This window comes from Ranitomeya imitator, chromosome 4, assembly GCF_032444005.1.
Source record: "Ranitomeya imitator isolate aRanImi1 chromosome 4, aRanImi1.pri, whole genome shotgun sequence".
NCBI classification, from domain to species: Eukaryota; Metazoa; Chordata; class Amphibia; order Anura; family Dendrobatidae; genus Ranitomeya; species Ranitomeya imitator.
In genome coordinates, this window is record NC_091285.1 from 482166397 (window position 1) to 482185760 (window position 19364).

General features: G+C 44.1%; 1 protein-coding gene across 3 annotated transcripts in view; it reads left to right on the forward strand.

Moving 5' to 3' along the window:
* The window catches only part of ZNF280D (zinc finger protein 280D), a 131751-nt gene that overhangs the window by 99613 nt on the left and 12774 nt on the right, over positions 1–19364 (forward strand). For all 3 annotated transcript variants that reach the window (XM_069765937.1, XM_069765940.1, XM_069765938.1), the window contains one exon: positions 19176–19221. In XM_069765937.1, coding sequence (XP_069622038.1) covers positions 19176–19221 — 46 coding nt within the window. The remainder of the gene's footprint in view (positions 1–19175; positions 19222–19364) is intronic.

Below are 19364 nucleotides of genomic sequence, written 5' to 3' on the forward strand. Positions count from 1 at the left end.
TCCACCCCCCGTGCTCCGTTCCACCCCCCCGTGCTCCGTTCCACCCCCCCGTGCTCCGTTCCACCCCCCCGTGCTCCGTTCCATCCCTCCCGCGCTCCGATCCACCCCCCCATGCTCCGATTCCCCCCCCCCCCCCCCTCCCCCCGTGCTCCACCCCACCCCATCATACTTACCGATCCTGCTGCCGGGGTCCGTCCGTCTTCTCCCTGGGCGCCGCCATCTTCCAAAATGGCGGGCGCATGCGCAGTGCGCCCGCCGAATCTGCCGGCCGGCAGATTCGTTCCAAAGTGCATTTTGATCACTGAGATATAACCTATCACAGTGATCAAAATAAAAAAAATAATAAATGACCCCGCCCTTTGTCACCCCCATAGGTAGGGACAATAAAAAAATAAAGATTTTTTTTTTTCACTAATGTTAGAATAGGGTTAGGGGTAGGGCTAGGGGTAGGGTTAGGGCTAGGGTTAGGGCTAGGGTTAGGGTTTCGGTATGTGCACACGTATTCTGGTCCTCTGCGGATTTTTCCGCTGCGGATTTGATAAATCCGCAGTGCTAAACCGCTGCGGATTTATGGCGGATTTACCGCATTTTTTCTGCGCATTTCACTGCGGTTTTACAACTGCGATTTTCTATTGGAGCAGTTGTAAAACCGCTGCGGGATCCGCACAAAGAAGTGACATGCTGCGGAATGTAAACTGCTGCGTTTCCGTGCAGTTTTTCCGCAGCATGTGTACAGCGATTTTTGTTTCCCATAGGTTTACATTGAACTGTAAACTCATGGGAAACTGCTGCGGATCTGCAGCGTTTTCCGCAGCGTGTGCACATACCTTTAGAATTAGGCTATGTGCACACGGTGCAGATTTGGCTGCGGATCCGCAGCGGATTTGCCGCTGTGGATTCGCAGCAGTGTTCCATCAGGTTTACAGTACCATGTAAACCTATGGAAAACCAAATCCACTGTGCCCATGGTGCGGAAAATACCGCGCGGAAACGCTGCGTTGTATTTTCCGCAGCATGTCAATTCTTTGTGCGGATTCCGCAGCGTTTTACACCTGTTCCTCAATAGGAATCCGCAGGTGAAATCCGCACAAAAAACACTGGAAATCCGCGGAAAATCCGCAGGTAAAACGCAGTGCCTTTTACCCGCGGATTTTTCAAAAATGGTGCTGAAAAATCTCACACGAATCCGCAACGTGGGCACATAGCCTTAGGGTTAGGGTTGGAATTAGGGTTGTGGTTAGGGTTAGGAGTGTGTTGGGGTTAGGGTTGTGATTAGGGTTATGGCTACAGTTGGGATTAGAGTTAGGGGTATGTTGGGGTTAGTGTTGGAGGTAGAATTGAGGGGTTTCCACTGTTTAGGCACATCAGGGGTCTCCAAACGCAACATGGCGCCACCATTGATTCCAGCCAATCTCGTATTCAAAAAGTCAAATGGTGCTCCCTCAATTCTGAGCCCCGACGTGTGCCCAAACAGTGGTTTACCCCCACATATGGGGTACCAGCATACTCAGGACAAACTGCACAATAATTATTGGGGTCCAATTTCTCCTGTTACCCTTGTGAAAATAAAAAAATGCTTGCTAAAACATCATTTTTGAGGAAAGAAAAATGATTTTGTATTTTCACGGCTCTGCGTTGTAAACGTCTGTGAAGCACTTGGGGGATCAAAGTGCTCACCACATATCTAGATAAGTTCCTTGGGGGGTCTAGTTTCTAAAATGGGGTCACATGTGGGGGGTTTCTACTGTTTAGGCACACCAGGGGCTCTGCAAACGCAACGTGACGCCCGCAGACCATTCCATCAAAGTCTGCATTTCAAAAGTCACTACTTCCCTTCTGAGCCCCGACGTGTGCCCAAACAGTGGTTTACCTCCACACATGGGGTATCAGCGTACTCAGGAGAAACTGGACAACAACTCTTGGGGTCCAATTTCTCCTGTAACTCTTGGGAAAATAAAAAATTCTGGGCTAAATAATTATTTTTGAGGAAAGAAAACGTATTTATTATTTTCACGGCTCTGCATTATAAACTTCTGTGAAGCACTTGGGGGTTCAAAGTCCTCACCACACATCTAGATTAGTTCCTTTGGGGGTCTAGTTTCCAAAATGGGGTCATTTCTGGGGGATATCCAATGTTTAGGCACACAGGGGCTCTCCAAACGTGACATGGTGTCCGCTAATGATTGGAGCTAATTTTCCATTTAAAAAGCCAAATGGCATGCCTTCCCTTCCGAGCCCTGCCATGCGCCCAAACAGTGGTTTACCCCCACATGTGGGGTATCGGCGTACGCAGGACAAACTGGACAACAACATTTGGGGTCCAATTTCTCCTATTACCCTTGGCAAAATAGGAAATTCCAGGCTAAAAAATCATTTTTGAGGAAAGAAAAATTATTTTTTATTTTCATGGCTCTGCGTTATAAACTTCTGTGAAGCACCTGGAGGTTTAACCCCTTCATGACCCAGCCTATTTTGACCTTAAAGACCTTGCCGTTTTTTGCAATTCTGACCAGTGTCCCTTCATGAGGTAATAACTCAGGAACGCTTCAATGGATCCTAGCGGTTCTGAGATTGTTTTTTCGTGACATATTGGGCTTCATGTTAGTGGTAAATTTAGGTCAATAAATTCTGTGTTTATTTGTGATAAAAACGGAAATTTGGCGAAAATTTTGAAAATTTCGCAATTTTCACATTTTGAATTTTTATTCTGTTAAACCAGAGAGTTATGTGACACAAAATAGTTAATAAATAACATTTCCCACACGTCTACTTTACATCAGCACAATTTTGGAACAAATTTTTTTTTTGCTAGGAAGTTATAAGGGTTAAAATTTGACCAGCGATTTCTCATTTTTACAACGAAATTTACAAAACCATTTTTTTTAGGGACCACCTCACATTTGAAGTCAGTTTGAGGGGTCTATATGGCTGAAAATACCCAAAAGTGACACCATTCTAAAAACTGCACCCCTCAAGGTGCACAAAACCACATTCAAGAAGTTTATTAACCCTTCAGGTGCTTCACAGCAGCAGAAGCAACATGGAAGGAAAAAATGAACATTTAACTTTTTAGTCACAAAAATGATTTTTCAGCAACAATTTTTTTATTTTCCCAATGGTAAAAGGAGAAACTGAACCACGTAAGTTGTTGTCCAATTTGTCCTGAGTACGCTGATACCTCATATGTGGGGGTAAACCACTGTTTGGGCGCACGGCAGGGCTTGGAAGGGAAGGAGCGCCATTTGACTTTTTGAATGAAAAATTGGCTGCACTCTTTAGCGGACACCATGTCACATTTGGAGAGCCCCCGTGTGCCTAAAAATTGGAGCTCCCCCACAAGTGACCCCATTTTGGAAACTAGACGCCCCAAGGAACTTATCTAGATGCATAGTGAGCCCTTTAAACCCCCAGGTGCTTCACAAATTGATCCGTAAAAATGAAAAAGTACTTTTTTTTCACAAAAAAATTCTTTTAGCCTCAATTTTTTCATTTTCACATGGACAACAGGATAAAATGGATCCTAAAATTTGTTTGGCAATTTCTCCTGAGTACACCGATACTTCACATGTGGGGGTAAACCACTGTTTGGGCACATGGTAAGGCTCGGAAGGGAAGGAGCGCCATTTAACTTTTTGAATGGAAAATTAGCTCCAATTGTTAGCGGACACCATGTCGCATTTGGAGAGCCCCTGTGTGCCTATGCAATGGAGCTCCCCCACAAGTGACCCCATTTTGGAAACTAGACCCCCCAAGGAACTTATCTAGATGCATACTGAGCACTTTAAACCCCCAGGTGCTTCACAGAAGTTTATAATGCAGAGCCATGAAAATAAAAAATAATTTTTCTTTTCTCAAAAATGATTTTTTAGCCTGGAATTTCCTATTTTGCCAATGGTAATAGGAGAAATTGGACCACAAATGTTGTTGTCCAGTTTGTCCTGAGTATGCAGATACCCCATATGTGGGGGTAAACCACTGTTTGGGCGCACGGCAGGGCTCAGAAGGGAAGGCACGCCATTTGGCTTTTTAAATGGAAAATTATCTCCAATCATTAGCGGACACCATGTCGCGTTTGGAGAGCCCCTGTGTGCCTAAACATTGGAGATCCCCCACAAATTACCCCATTTTGGAAACTAGACCCCCAAAGGAACTAATCTAGATGTGTAGTGAGCACTTTGAACCCTCAAGTGCTTCACAGAAGTTTATAACGCAGAGCCATGAAAATAAAAAAAAAAAATTATTTTCTCAAAAATGAATTTTAGCCCGCAATTTTTTATTTTCCCAAGGGTTACAGGAGAAATTGGACCACAAAAGTTGTTGTCCAGTTTCTCCTGAGTACGCTGATGCCCCATGTGTGGGGGTAAACCACTGTTTGGGCACACGTGGGGGCTCAGAAGGGAAGTAGTGACTTTTGAAATGCAGACTTTGATGGAATGGTCTGCGGGCGTCACGTTGCGTTTGCAGAGCCCCTGGTGTGCCTAAACAGTAGAAACCCCCCACAAGTGACCCCATTTTGGAAACTGGACCCCCCAAGGAACTTATCTAGATATGTGGTGAGCACTTTGAACCCCCAAGTGCTTCACAGACGTTTACAACGCAGAGCCGTGAAAATAAAAAATCATTTTTCTTTCCTCAAAAATGATGTTTTAGCAAGCAATTTTTTATTTTCTCAAGGGTAACAGGAGAAATTGGACCCCAGTAATTGTTGCGCAGTTTGTCCTGAGTATGCTGGTACCCCATATGTGGGGGTAAACCACTGTTTGGGCACACGTCGGGGTTCGGAAGTGAGGGAGCACCATTTGAATTTTTGAATACAAGATTGGCTGGAATCAATGGTGGCGCCATGTTGCGTTTGGAGACCCCCCGAAGTGCCTAAACAGTGGAAACCCCTCAATTCTACCTCCAACACACCCCTAACCCTTATCCCAACTGTAGCCGTAACCCTAATCACAACCCTAACCCCAACACACCCCTAACCACAACCCTAACCCCAACACACCCCTAACCACAACCCTAATTCCAACCCAACCCTAAGGCTATGTGCCAACGTTGCGGATTCGTATGAGATTTTTCAGCATCATTTTTGAAAAATCCGCGGGTAAAAGGCACTGCGTTTTACCTGTGGATTTACCGTGGATTTCCAGTGTTTTTTGTGCGGATTTCACCTGTGGATTCCTATTGAGGAACAGGTGTAAAACGCTGCGGAATCCGCACAAAGAATTGGCATGCTGCGGAAAATACAACGCAGCGTTCCCGCGCGGTATTTTCTGCACCATGGGCACAGCGGATTTGGTTTTCCATATGCTTACATGGTACTGTAAACCTGATGGAACACTGCTGCGGATCCGCAGCGGCCAATCCGCACCGTGTGCACATAGCCTAATTCTAAAGGTATGTGCACACGCTGCGGAAAACGCTGCGGATCCGCAGCAGTTTCCCATGAGTTTACAGTTCAATGTGAACCTATGGGAACCAAAAATCGCTGTACACATGCTGCGGAAAAACTGCACGGAAACGCAGCGGTTTACATTCCGCAGCATGTCACTTCTTTCTGCGGATTCCGCAGCGGTTTTACAACTGCTCCAATAGAAAATCGCAGTTGTAAAACCGCAGTGAAATGCGCAGAAAAACCGCAGTAAATCCACGATAAATCGGCAGCGGTTTAGCACTGTGGATTTTTCAAATCCGCAGCGGAAAAATCCGCATAGGACCAGAATACGTGTGCACATACCGAAACCCTAACCCTAGCCCTAACCCTGCCCCTAACCCTAACCCTACCCCTAACCCTAGTTCTTACCCCAACCTTAGTGAAAAAAAAAAAAAATTCTTTATTTTTTTTATTGTCCCTATCTATGGGGGTGACAAAGGGGGGGGTCATTTACTATTTTTTTTATTTTGATCACTGAGATAGGTTATATCTCAGTGATCAAAATTCACTCTGGAACGAATCTGCCGGCCGGCAGATTCGGCGGGCGCACTGCACATGCGCCCGCCATTTTGGAAGATGGCGGCGCCCAGGAAAGAAGACGGACGGACCTCGGGCGGCCAGGTAAGTATAAGGGGGGGGAGATCAGGGCACGGGGGGGGGGGGGGGCGGCGTCGGAGCACGGGGGGGTGGATCGGAGCATTGGGGGGGTGGATCGGAACACGGGAGGGAGGATTGGAGCACGGGGGAGGATTGGAGCACGGGGTGAGGGATCGCTGTGCGGGGGGGTGGATCGGAGCACGGGGGGGGTCGCTGTGTGCGGGGGGGGGATCGGAGTGCGGGGGGTTTGATTGGAGCGCGGGGGGTGTGATTGGTGCACGGGGGAAGCGGACAGGAGGACGGGGGAGCGGAGCACAGGACGGAGGGGAGCGGACCACAGATCGGGGGGCTGGGGGGGCGATCGGAGGGGTGGGGTGGGTGCACATAAGTGTTTCCAGCCATGGCCGATGATATTGCAGCATCGGCCATGGCTGGATTGTAATATTTCACCAGTTTTTTAGGTGAAATATTACAAATCGCTCTGATTGGCAGTTTCACTTTCAACAGCCAATCAGAGCGATCGTAGCCACGAGGGGGTGAAGCCACCCCCCCTGGGCTAAACTACCACTCCCCCTGTCCCTGCAGATCGGGTGAAATGGGAGTTAACCCTTTCACCCGGCCTGCAGGGACGCGATCTTTCCATGACGCATATGCTGCGTCATGGGTCGGAATGGCACCGACTTTCATGACGCAGCGTATGCGTCAAAGGTCGGGAAGGGGTTAAAGTGCTCAATATGCATCTAGATAAGTTCCTTGGGGGGTCTAGTTTCCAAAATGGGGTCACTTGTGGGGGAGCTCCAATGTTTAGGCACACAGGGGCTCTCCAAACGCGACATGGTGTCCACTAACAATTGGAGCTAATTTTCCATTCAATAAGTCAAATGGCGCGCCTTCCCTTCCGAGCCCTGCCGAGTGCCCAAACAGTGGTTTACCCCTACATGTGAGGTATCGGCTTACTCGGGAGAAATTGCCCAACAAATTTTATGATCCGTAGTGAATAAAACTAGTAAACACCGGCGCTGCGCCGACAAACAATGCAAACAGGGAGAAGAAAAAAAAATAAATGAGCATGGAAAAGGAAAAGGGGAGGCGGAAAAAGAAATAAGCTGCTGGTGAGGTGACAGAGTCTGCGCTATACTCTGACTAAGATAAAACAATGTAGAATAGATTAGATAAATCACCTGCGCTTATAAGGTAAAATCGATAGAGAAATAGGTGCATAAAATACAAGAGCCCCAACACAGGAAACTATATAGTGGCAAAACAGAATGGTCTGGCTAAGCCTGCACCTCAGCAGGATAATAATCAATCCACTAAATAAGTAAATGATATACAGATAATGTGAACATTTATATAGCAGACCCACATACAATAACTGGCTGGAGTGGTAAAAGTACCTGGATAGTAAAGTAGGTGTCCATGTTGCTCCAGAAATCGGTGTGTCGGGCTGTACCGCAAATCTGCGGGGGAGTGACAGGACTGGCTGTCCTCCAAAACAGGGAGTCCCTGCTTGCTGGGCGGCTGGCAGGGACAAGAAACCGCCAACTCCTAGCGTGCCCCGGCCGGAAGCAACGCTGGAGCAGGAGCGGTGTGTGGAGGGGGCGTGGCCAAGAACGTGACGTCACAAAAATGGGCGGGCGCGAGACAGGGCAACCAATCCGACGCATTTCGAAGGAAACACTCCTTCTTCGTCAGGGCTGGAGTTCCCTGTAAGACCCGTCCTTATATATCCTACGCCCCCTTATTGAAACCTGTCCCTGCAGCTGACCTAAAGTTAGATAAATGTATTTATTCAAGCCACGATCTGTGCAGCAGCATGAAATCAGTGTGTACAACAGAGCGCAGTTATATCAAATGAAATGGCAAGCAGAATTATACATAAGTTTGTGCCCCAACAATGCTATGCAGTATAGATGTCTGGAACATAGTTCCCTTCACAGAGTTTGTGCGTGGCTATGTATTACCATAAAGACCGATCTAAGGCAGACTGGAAAAAAAAAAAAAAAAAAAAAAGAGGGAAAGAGTGGATAGGAAAGAATTACAGGGGATAAATGGTTAAAGGTTAATACACGGTAGATACCATTTTTGCTTGGTTCTATTTATTTATATTTTTATTTATTTATAGCTAAAAACACGCATTAAAAACCAGGTAAATATGCGCCTGGTTATACACTCAAATGTAAATTATAAAAACTTACCGTATATACTCGAGTATAAGCCGACCCGAGTATAAGCCGACCCCCCTAATTTTGCCACAAAAAACTGGGAAAACTTATTGACTCGAGTATAAGCCTAGGGTGGAAATGCAGCATTTACCGGTGAATTTCAAAAATAAAAATAGATCATTATTTCCCCATAGCTGTGCCATATAGTGCTCTGCACCGTTCATATTTCCCCATAGGTGTGAACCATATAGTGCTCTGCACCGTTCATTGTGCCCCCTAGCTGTGCCATATACGGTGCTCTGCACCGTTCATTGTGCCCCATAGATGTGCCATATACGGTGCTCTGCACCGTTCACTGTGCCCCATAGCTGTGCCATATACGGTGCTCTGCACCGTTCACTGTGCCCCATAGCTGTGCTGTGCCATATACGGTGCTCTGCACCGTTCACTGTGCCCCATACATAGCTGTGCTGTGCCATATACGGTGCTCTGCACCGTTCACTGTGCCCCATACATAGCTGTGCTGTGCCATATACGGTGCTCTGCACCGTTCACTGTGCCCCATAGCTGTGCTGTGCCATATACGGTGCTCTGCACCGTTCACTGTGCCCCATAGCTGTGCTGTGCCATATACGGTGCTCTGCACCGTTCACTGTGCCCCATACATAGCTGTGCTGTGCCATATACGGTGCTCTGCACCGTTCACTGTGCCCCATACATAGCTGTGCTGTGCCATATACGGTGCTCTGCACCGTTCACTGTGCCCCATAGCTGTGCTGTGCCATATACGGTGCTCTGCACCGTTCACTGTGCCCCATAGCTGTGCTGTGCCATATACGGTGCTCTGCACCGTTCACTGTGCCCCATAGATGTTCCACATAAATTTGTGCCGCCGCTGCCGCAATAAAGAAAAAAAAACACATACTCACCTCCCTTGATTGCAGCTCCCGGCGTCTCGTTCCGGCGCCTCCATCTTCCCGGCGTCTCTGCTCTGACTGATCAGGCAGAGGGCGCCGCGCACACTATATGCGTCATCGCGCCCTCTGCCTGAACAGTCAGAGAGCAGAGACGCCGGGAAGATGGAGGCGCCGGCCGGGAAGATGGATCGGCGCCCGGCGGCTGGAACGAGGACAGGTGAATATGCTATACTCACCTAGTCCTGGCGATCCTCGCGCTGTCCCCTCCTGTCTTCGGTGCCGCAGCTTCTTTCTCTATCAGCGGTCACCGGCACCGCTGATTAGAGAAATGAATAAGCGGCTCCGCCCCTATGGGAGGTGGAGCCGCTTATTCATTTCTGTAATGAGCGGTCCCACGTGACCGCTGAAGAGAGGAAGAAACTGCAGCGCCGAAGCCCGTGGGACGGCAGGGACAGCGCGAGGATCGCTGGGACTAGGTAAGTATACCCCAGCGCCCTCAGCCCCTCACCCGCCGACCCCACCGCTACCGTGACTCGAGTATAAGCCGAGGGGGGCACTTTCAGCCCAAAAATTTGGGCTGAAAATCTCGGCTTATACTCGAGTATATACGGTATTTATTAATCAAGAAATAAATTAAAAGGTATGTGTATATATAAAAAAGAAAGATACTTTTGATACTATCAATATTTTTAATATTTTTAATATTTTAATAAATCCATACGTGACCTAGACGTCCATAAAATAGGTCATTTTACACTCCAATAAAAAATGTGTAAGAATAATTAAAATGCATACATCTCTAATTCTTGATTAAGGCCTTTAGGGGCCAAACTGTCCAATGTAAAGATCCACCTGGATTCAACCCTAGACATTATCTTTATAAAGTCCCCTCCCCTGGGGTTTTGTCGCACTATTTGGATCCCACAAAAAAGAATATTTGCACAGGAGCGATTGTGCTGCTCCAAAAAATGGCGCGACAATGGATGGCCTTTAAAACCTTTTTGGACATTGTCCAGATGTTCTTTAATTCTCACTCTTAAGGGCCTTTTGGTTCGGCCCACATATATTTTGTTGCACGGGCATGTCAGTATATAGATCACTCCAGCTGTTTCACAGGAGATCCTGTTCTTAATTTGAAATTTTATGATCCATTTTATCCTATTGCCCATGTGAAAATGAAAAAATTGAGGCGAAAAAATTTATTTTGTGAAAATAAAATTCTTTTTCATTTTTACAGATCAATTTGTGAAGCACCTGAGGGTTTAAAGTGCTCACTAGGCATCTAGATAAGTTCCTTGGGGGGTCTAGTTTCCAAAATGGGGTCACTTGTGGGGGAGCGCCAATGTTTAGGCACACACGGGCTCTCCAAACGCGACATGGTGTCCGCTAACGATGGAGATAATTTTTCATTCAAAAAGTCAAATGGCGCTTCTTCCCTTCCGAGCCTTACCATGTGCCCAAACAGTGGTTTACCCCCACATGTGAGGTATTGGTGTACTGAGGAGAAATTGCCCAACAAATTTTAGGATCCATTTTGTCCTGTTGCCCATGTGAAAATGAAAAAATTGAGGCTAAAAGAATTTTTTTGTGAAAAAAAAGTACTTTTTCATTTTTACGGATCAATTTTTGAAGCACCTGGGGGTTCAAAGTGCTCACTATGCATCTAGATAAGTTCCTTGGGGCGTCTAGTTTCCAAAATGGGGTCACTTGTGGGGGAGCTCCAATTTTTAGGCACACGGGGGCTTTCCAAACGTGACATGGTGTCCGCTAAAGAGTGGAGCCAATTTTTGATTCAAAAAGTCAAATGGCGCTCCTTCCCTTCCAAGCCCTGCCGTGCGCCCAAACAGTGGTTTACCCCCACATATGAGGTATCAGCGTACTCAGGACAAATTGGACAACAACTTTCGTGGTTCAGTTTCTCCTTTTACCATTGGGAAAATAAAAAAATTGTTGCTAAAAGATATTTTTTGTGACTAAAAAGTTAAATGTTCATTTTTTCCTTCCATGTTGCATCTGCTGCTGTGAAGCACCTGAAGGGTTAATAAACTTCTCGAATGTGGTTTTGAGTACCTTGAGGGGTGCAGTTTTTAGAATGGTGTCGTTTTTGGGTATTTTCAGCCATATAGGCCCTTCAAACTGACTTCAAATGTGAGGTGGTCCCTAAAAAAAATGGTTTTGTAAATTTCGTTGTAAAAATGAGATATCGCTGGTCAAATTTTAACCCTTATAACTTCCTAGCAAAAAAAAATTTTGTTTCCAAAATTGTGCTGATGTAAAGTATACATGTGGGAAATGTTATTTATTAACTATTTTGTGTCACATAACTCTCTGGTTTAACAGAATAAAAATTCAAAATGTGAAGATTGCGAAATTTTCAAAATTTTCGCCAAATTTCCGTTTTTATCACAAATAAACGCAGAATTTATTGACCTAAATTTACCACTAACATGAAGCCCAATATGTCACGAAAAAACAATCTCAGAACCGCTAGGATCCGTTGAAGCGTTCCTGAGTTATTACCTCATAAAGGGACACTGGTCAGAATTGCAAAAAACTGCAAGGTCTTTAAGGTCAAAATAGGCTGGGTCATGAAGGGGTTAAAGAAACTGTCCCTTTCCGTGACATCATCTGTCATTGTAGAAGCTCATTCGAGACTGCACAGCTATGTTGGCAGGATGCCATAGCGCGAGACCTGTCAGTTACCTCTAGCAGAGCTGAGTAGAGTTGGACAAGGGTGGAACTGGACTAGTCGGGTCTCCTGCTGAATCGTTAAAGTATTTTTTTTTCTTAGAAAATATACCATGATGCAATCGTGCAGCCAGGATATGATCCATCTTTTTCACTAGTTGAGATGATTAAGGCAGAAACGTAACAAAATAGCCTAGTATGCTTAATATCACCGAAGTGAACATCGTCATGAATCATTTAGGCCATGATAAATAACCCTACAAGACAAGTATGGTGGCTAGATGCAGCAGCTCAGCACTTAACGGACTTCACTGCTGCAGTCATTATAGAATATTTTGCTAGGTATTTCTTAAAGCAAGAAAGATCATTGTTAAATGTTAGCAGACTTCTACCACTGATGGCTTTACAGGAAGCTCCTGTCAGACAATCTTATCGCTTCAACATTATGATACAGGAAAGAAATATATCTTGGTACCGTGTTAGCCAGTAGATAGAAAAATATTTAGAATTGAGACTCTCAATTCTAAATATTTTGCTTCAGCATTGTATCTTGAATAAATAAATAAATCATTCATAATGCTGAAAGGGTAGGTTAGGTAATTACTGGAGATTGCTGAAATACACACAATTACATACACTACAGTCTAAAGACTTTCTACATACATGTAAGCTGGGTGGGCTGTATTTTAACCCCTTTCTGCCATCTGTTGTACTATTCCATCCATGTGACCTGGGCCCCAATTCCCATGGATGGAATAGTACGTCACATGCGATCAGCTGCGCTCTCGGGGGGAGTGTGGCCTATTGCGGTCGGGTGTCAGCTGATTATCACAGCTGACACCTGGTACTAAGTGCCAGGAGCGGTCACAGATCAGCTCTGCCCTCACCTATTATATCCTCACCCATCCCTTGTAGATTTTGAGCCCTTGTGGGCAGGGTCCTCTTCCTTACTGTACCAGTCGGTGGCTTGTATTGTTTAAGGTTATTGTACTTGTTTTTTATTATGTACACCCCTCCTCACATGTAAAGCACCATGGAATAAATGACGCTATAGTAATAATGTATCTGACATTAAAAAAAAAAAAAAAACACTAACCTTGTTAACTGGACACTTCCCCTTCTTTCCAGAGCCATAACTTTTTTTATTCTTCCGTCAATATGGCCATGTGAGAGCTAATTTTGCGGGACAAGTTGTACTTTTGAACGATACCACTGGTTTTACCAGAAAACGGGAAAAAAATTACAAGTGCGGTGAAATTGCAAAAAAGTGCTATCCCACAAATATTTTTGTTTGACTTTTTTGCTAGGTTCGCAAAATGCTAAAACTGACCTGCTATTATGATTATCCAGGTCATTACGAGTTCATAGACACCAAACATGTTTAGGTTTTTTTTTGTTTTGTTTTTTTTATGCAAGTGGTGAAAAAAAAATCCAAAGTTTTCTAAAAAAAAAAAAAAATTATGCCACTTTCTGAGACCCGTAGCGTCTCCATTTTTTGTGATCTCGGGTTGGGTGAGTGGGTGAGGGCTTATTTTTTGCATGCCAAGCTGACTATATTAATAATACCGAAATATGATCTTTTCATTGCCCGTTTTAATGCAACGTTGCCGCGACCAAAAAAACGTAATTCTGGCTTTTTGTTTGTTTTTTTTCTCGCCATGACATTTAGCGATCAGGTTAATCGTCTTTTTTTTTTTTTTTTTTTTAATTGATCGAGCGATTCTGAGCTTGGAAATACCAAGTATGTGTAGGTTTGATTTTATTTTTGTTTTATTTTGAATGGGACGAAAGGGGGGTGATTTGGCTATTGCGGGACACGTTAGCTGTTCAAAACTGCTGACAAGTCCCAGCTTTGAGGTATCCATCAAAGCAGAGGATACTGACATCGGATGTACTATCCTGTACGATGTCAGTAAGGCGTTAAAGGTAGGTTAATTTAACATTGAGAGATAGAATATCAAAAATAAAATCAAGAAAATCACATTGCAAATAAATTTATATAATTTATACATTTTGCACTGAGAAATAAGTATTTGATCCCCTACCAACCATTAAGAGTTCTGGCTCCTACAGACCAGTTAGAAGCTCCTAATCAACTCATTACCTGCACTAAAGACAGCTGTCTTACATAGTCACCTTTTATAAAAAGACTCCATTAAAGGGAACCTGTCACCCCGAAAATCGCGGGTGAGGTAAGCCCACCGGCATCAGGGGCTTATCTACAGCATTCTGTAATGCTGTAGATAAGCCCCCGATGTTACCTAAAAGAGGAGAAAAAGACGTTATATTATACTCACCCAGGGGCGGTCCCGCTGCTGGTCAGGTCGGATGGTCCGCTGCGGCGCCTCCCATCTTCATTACAAGACGTCCTCTTCTGATCTTCAGCCACGGCTCCGGCGCAGGCGTACTTTACTCTGCCCTGTTGAGGGCAGAGGATAGTACTGCAGTGCGCAGGCGCCGGAAAGGTCAGAGGCCCGGCGCCTGCGCACTGCAGTACTTTGTCTGCCCTCAACAGGGCAGAGCAAAGTACGCCTGCGCCGGAGCCGTGGCTGAAGATCAGAAGAGGATGTCTTGTAATGAAGATGGGAGGTGCCGCAGCGGACCGGAGACGCCCGTTTGACCTGACCAGCAGCGGGACCGCCCCTTGGTGAGTATAATATAACGTCTTTTTCTCCTCTTTCAGGTAACATCGGGGGCTTATCTACAGCATTACAGAATGCTGTAGATAAGCCCCTGATGCCGGTGGGTTTACCTCACCCGCGATTTTCGGGGTGACAGGTTCCCTTTAATCAGTCAGACTCTAACCTCTACAACATGGCCAATACCAAAGAGCTTTATAAGGCTATGTTCGGATTCGTGTGTGGATTTTTCTGCACCGTTTTTGCAAAATCCGCAGGTAATGCGCACTGCGGATTACCTGCAGTTTTTGTGTGGATTCCACCTGCGGTTTTACACCTGCGGATTCCTATTGAGGTGCAGGTATAAACCGCTGCAGAAACCACACGAAGAATTGACATGCTGTGAAAAATACAACGCAGCGTTTCCGCATGGTATTTTCCGCACCATTGCACTGCGAATTTGGTTTTCCATACGTTTGCATGGTACAGTACAACGCATGGAAAACTGCTGCAGATCCGCAGCAAAATCCTCAATGTGTGCACATACCCCAAGGATGTCAGGGACAAGATCATAGACCTGCACAAAGCTGGAATGGGCTACAAAACCATAAGTAAGACGCTGGGTGAGAAGGAGACAACTGTTGGTGCACTAGTAAGAAAGCAAGAGAAATACAAAATGACTGTCAATCAACATCGATCTGGGGCACCATGCAAAATCTCACCTCGTGGGGTATCCTTGATCATGAGGAATGTGAGAAATCGGCCTAAAATTACGGGGGGTTAACTTGTTAATGATCTCAAGGCAGCTGGGACCACAGTCACGAAGAAAATCATTGGAAACACATTACGCTGTAAAGGTTTAAAATCCTGTAGTGCCCGCAAGGTCCCCCTGCTTAAGAAGGTACATGTACAGGCACGTCTGAAGTTTGCCAATGAACACCTGGATGATTCTGTGAGTGATTGGGAGAAGGTGCTGTGGTCAGATGAGACAAAATTTGAGCTCTTTGGCATTAACTCAACTCGCCGAGATTGGAGGAAGAGAGATGCTGCCTATGATCCAAAACACTGTCCCAACTGTCAAGCATGGAGGTGAAAACATTGTTTTGGGGGTGTTTCTCTGCTAAGGGCACAGGACTACTTCATCAATGGATGGAGCCATGTACTGTAAAATCCTGAGTGACAACCTCCTTCCCTCCGCCAGAGCAATAAAAATAGGTTGTAGCTGGGTCTTCCAGCAAGACAGTGACCCAAAACATACAGCCAAGGCAACAAAGGAGTGGCTCACAAAGAAGCACATTAAGGTCATGGAGTGGCCTAGCCAGTCTTCAGACCTTAATCCCATAGAAAACTTATGGCTGGAGTTGAAGCTCCCAGTTTCCAAGCGACAGCCTCATAATCTTAATGATTTAGAGTTGATCTGCAAAGAGGAGTGGACCAAAATTCCTTCTGACATGTGCTCAAACCTAATCAACTACAAAAAACGTCTGACTGTTGTGCTTACCAACAAGGGTTTTGACACCAAGTATTAAGTCTTGTTTGCCAGAGGGATCAAATACTTATTTCTCACTGCAAAATGCAAATTTATATAATTTATACAATGTCATTTTCTGGATTTTATTTTTGATATTGTCTCTCAATGTTAAAATTAACCTACCCTTAAAATTATAGACTGTGTTCATGTCTTTTGCTAGTGGGCAAACTTACAAAATCAGCAAGGGATCAAACACTTATTTCCCCCACTGTATATATGTCACAAGAACTAAAATAATTTGAGCACTCACCCGGTCCTTGCTGATGTGTTACTTTTATTCCATAGTAAGAGATGACATCAAAAACATCTTAAATTGCGGTGTGCAGGTGGCAGGGGGGTTATGCAGGTGAAAGAGCCTGACGGACCAATTCTTTCAGTTCCTGTGACTCGTATATGTCCCAATGTACTGTTCATGCACATATGACTGCATCCAATTGCTAGTTCGGTTGTGTTTACAGTACCTGACTATTGACAAGGACAGTGATTGGCTGCATATAGAATGCATAAGCGGTATAATTTATTCATTAAAAACAAAGCACACAGGACCTCCTGGAGTGGCGGTGAATTTACTAGATACAGTGGGGCAAAAAAGTATTTAGTCAGTCAGCAATAGTGCAAGTTCCACCACTTAAAAAGATGAGAGGCGTCTGTAATTTACATCATAGGTATAACTCAACTATGGGAGACAAACTGAGAAAAAAAAATCCAGAAAATCACATTGTCTGTTTTTTTATCATTTTTTTTGCATATTATGGTGGAAAATAAGTATTTGGTCAGAAACAAACAATCAAGATTTCTGGCTCTCACAGACCTGTAACTTCTTCTTTAAGAGTCTCCTCTTTCCTCCACTCATTACCTGTAGTAATGGCACCTGTTTAAACTTGTTATCAGTATAAAAAGACACCTGTGCACACCCTCAAACAGTCTGACTCCAAACTCCACTATGGTGAAGACCAAAGAGCTGTCAAAGGACACCAGAAACAAAATTGTAGCCCTGCACCAGGCTGGGAAGACTGAATCTGCAATAGCCAACCAGCTTGGAGTGAAGAAATCAACAGTGGGAGCAATAATTAGAAAATGGAAGACATACAAGACCACTGATAATCTCCCTCGATCTGGGGCTCCACGCAAAATCCCACCCCGTGGGGTCAGAATGATCACAAGAACGGTGAGCAAAAATCCCAGAACCACGCGGGGGGACCTAGTGAATGAACTGCATAGAGCTGGGACCAATGTAACAAGGCCTACCATAAGTAACACACTACGCCACCATGGACTCAAATCCTGCAGTGCCAGATGTGTCCCACTGCTTAAGCCAGTACATGTCCGGGCCCGTCTGAAGTTTGCTAGAGAGCATTTGGATGATCCAGAGGAGTTTTGGGAGAATGTCCTATGGTCTGATGAAACCAAACTGGAACTGTTTGGTAGAAACACAACTTGTCGTGTTTGGAGGAAAAAGAATACTGAGTTGCATCCATCAAACACCATACCTACTGTAAAGCATGGTGGTGGAAACATCATGCTTTGGGGCTGTTTCTCTGCAAAGGGGCCAGGACGACTGATCCGGGTACATGAAAGAATGAATGGGGCCATGTATCGTGAGATTTTGAGTGCAAACCTCCTTCCATCAGCAAGGGCATTGAAGATGAAACGTGGATGGGTCTTTCAACATGACAATGATCCAATGCACACCACCAGGGCACCGAAGGAGTGGCTTCGTAAGAAGCATTTCAAGGTCCTGGAGTGGCCTAGCCAGTCTCCAGATCTCAACCCTATAGAAAACCTTTGGAGGGAGTTGAAAGTCCGTGTTGCCAAGCGAAAAGCCAAAAACATCACTGCTCTAGAGGAGATCTGCATGGAGGAATGGGCCAACATACCAACAACAGTGTGTGGCAACCTTGTGAAGACTTACAGAAAACGTTTGACCTCTGTCATTGCCAACAAAGGATATATTACAAAGTATTGAGATGAAATTTTGTTTCTGACCAAATACTTATTTTCCACCATAATATGCAAATAAAATGTTAAAAAAACAGACAATGTGATTTTCTGGATTTTTTTTTCTCAGTTTGTCTCCCATAGTTGAGGTCTACCTATGATGTAAATTACAGACGCCTCTCATCTTTTTAAGTGGTGGAACTTGCACTATTGCTGACTGACTAAATACTTTTTTGCCCCACTGTAAATGTAAGCTATTTTGACAACTCATGCCTTTCTCTACTTTGTAGCCATTAAAAAAAAAATTCACACATCTATAAGGTACTGGCTACTTTACCTTGTTTTTTTTTTTTTTAAATTAATGGCTATAAAGAGTAATTGTCATTTTATTGTTTTTCTCCTACATCACAAAGTACACATGAAAATAAGAAACTTTGTAATTTTATCTTATTAGAGAAATCTGTTTTTCTCCCCATTGATCTTTAATTCTCAAAATTCTAATTTCACCAGTGAAATGGGTCTTTACTAAAGACAAATTTTCCCATTACTGAGATGGGAGATGGCAATTGGTGCTCATAAAGTTCTATGGAGAACATTAACTGTTTCAGGAGAACTTTTTGCAGAATGTCTGTCTGTCACTACAGTAGATCCTCCTTCCCTATTCTCTGGTCATAGAATGTTATAAGCGCCTACTGTTATCCACTGTTTCATTAATAGGGAAATCTGTCCTTACTGAAAACCGATTTTTATACCTGAATTTGAGAGGAGAACATCAGTCCAGGTGGAGAAATAAGCAGATTTACGAGAAGAGACTATTTAAATAAAAGTTGGATAATATAATACTCCTGTGAAATCTGTTCCCTGTGTACTTTAGATTAGACTCACTGTGTAGTGGATTAAAGTAGATTGTGTGCAATGGCACACAATGCATAGATATATATATATATATCTATGTAAAGCATTAGTACCTTTCTCTTCCTTTTACTTATCTTTGTCATATATTTTTCTTTTTAGTTGAACAATTGTGCCACATGTAATTAAAATACTCACTATGTGTTTACAATGTCTGACACAATGCATCTATGGATTATGTATTTTTATTTTTCATGGTTTATTTAAAAATTCTGGATTTTCAGTTGTACGATTGTTTTTTATTTGGCTTCTTTTGTGCTTTCCAAATGCAATACATTGTATGACTGAAGTTCTTTTTAGGTAGGCCTAACTTATTTTATTTTTATTTATTTTTGCTTTTGAAGTATAAAATAAGATTATTTGGTTGATCTTTCTTTTTAGACCAAGACTTTATTCTTCAGTAAAGCTGAAGCAAATCAGTGGACAGGTATGAAAATATTTTTTACTTTTATATGAACATTGTTTTTAAGAAAACATAAGTGGACATTTACAGCAGACGTTTACATATGCAGTATGAACGAGTTTTTCAGACCATGCCCATGAAGTATGTCTTCCTGGGAGATATATATA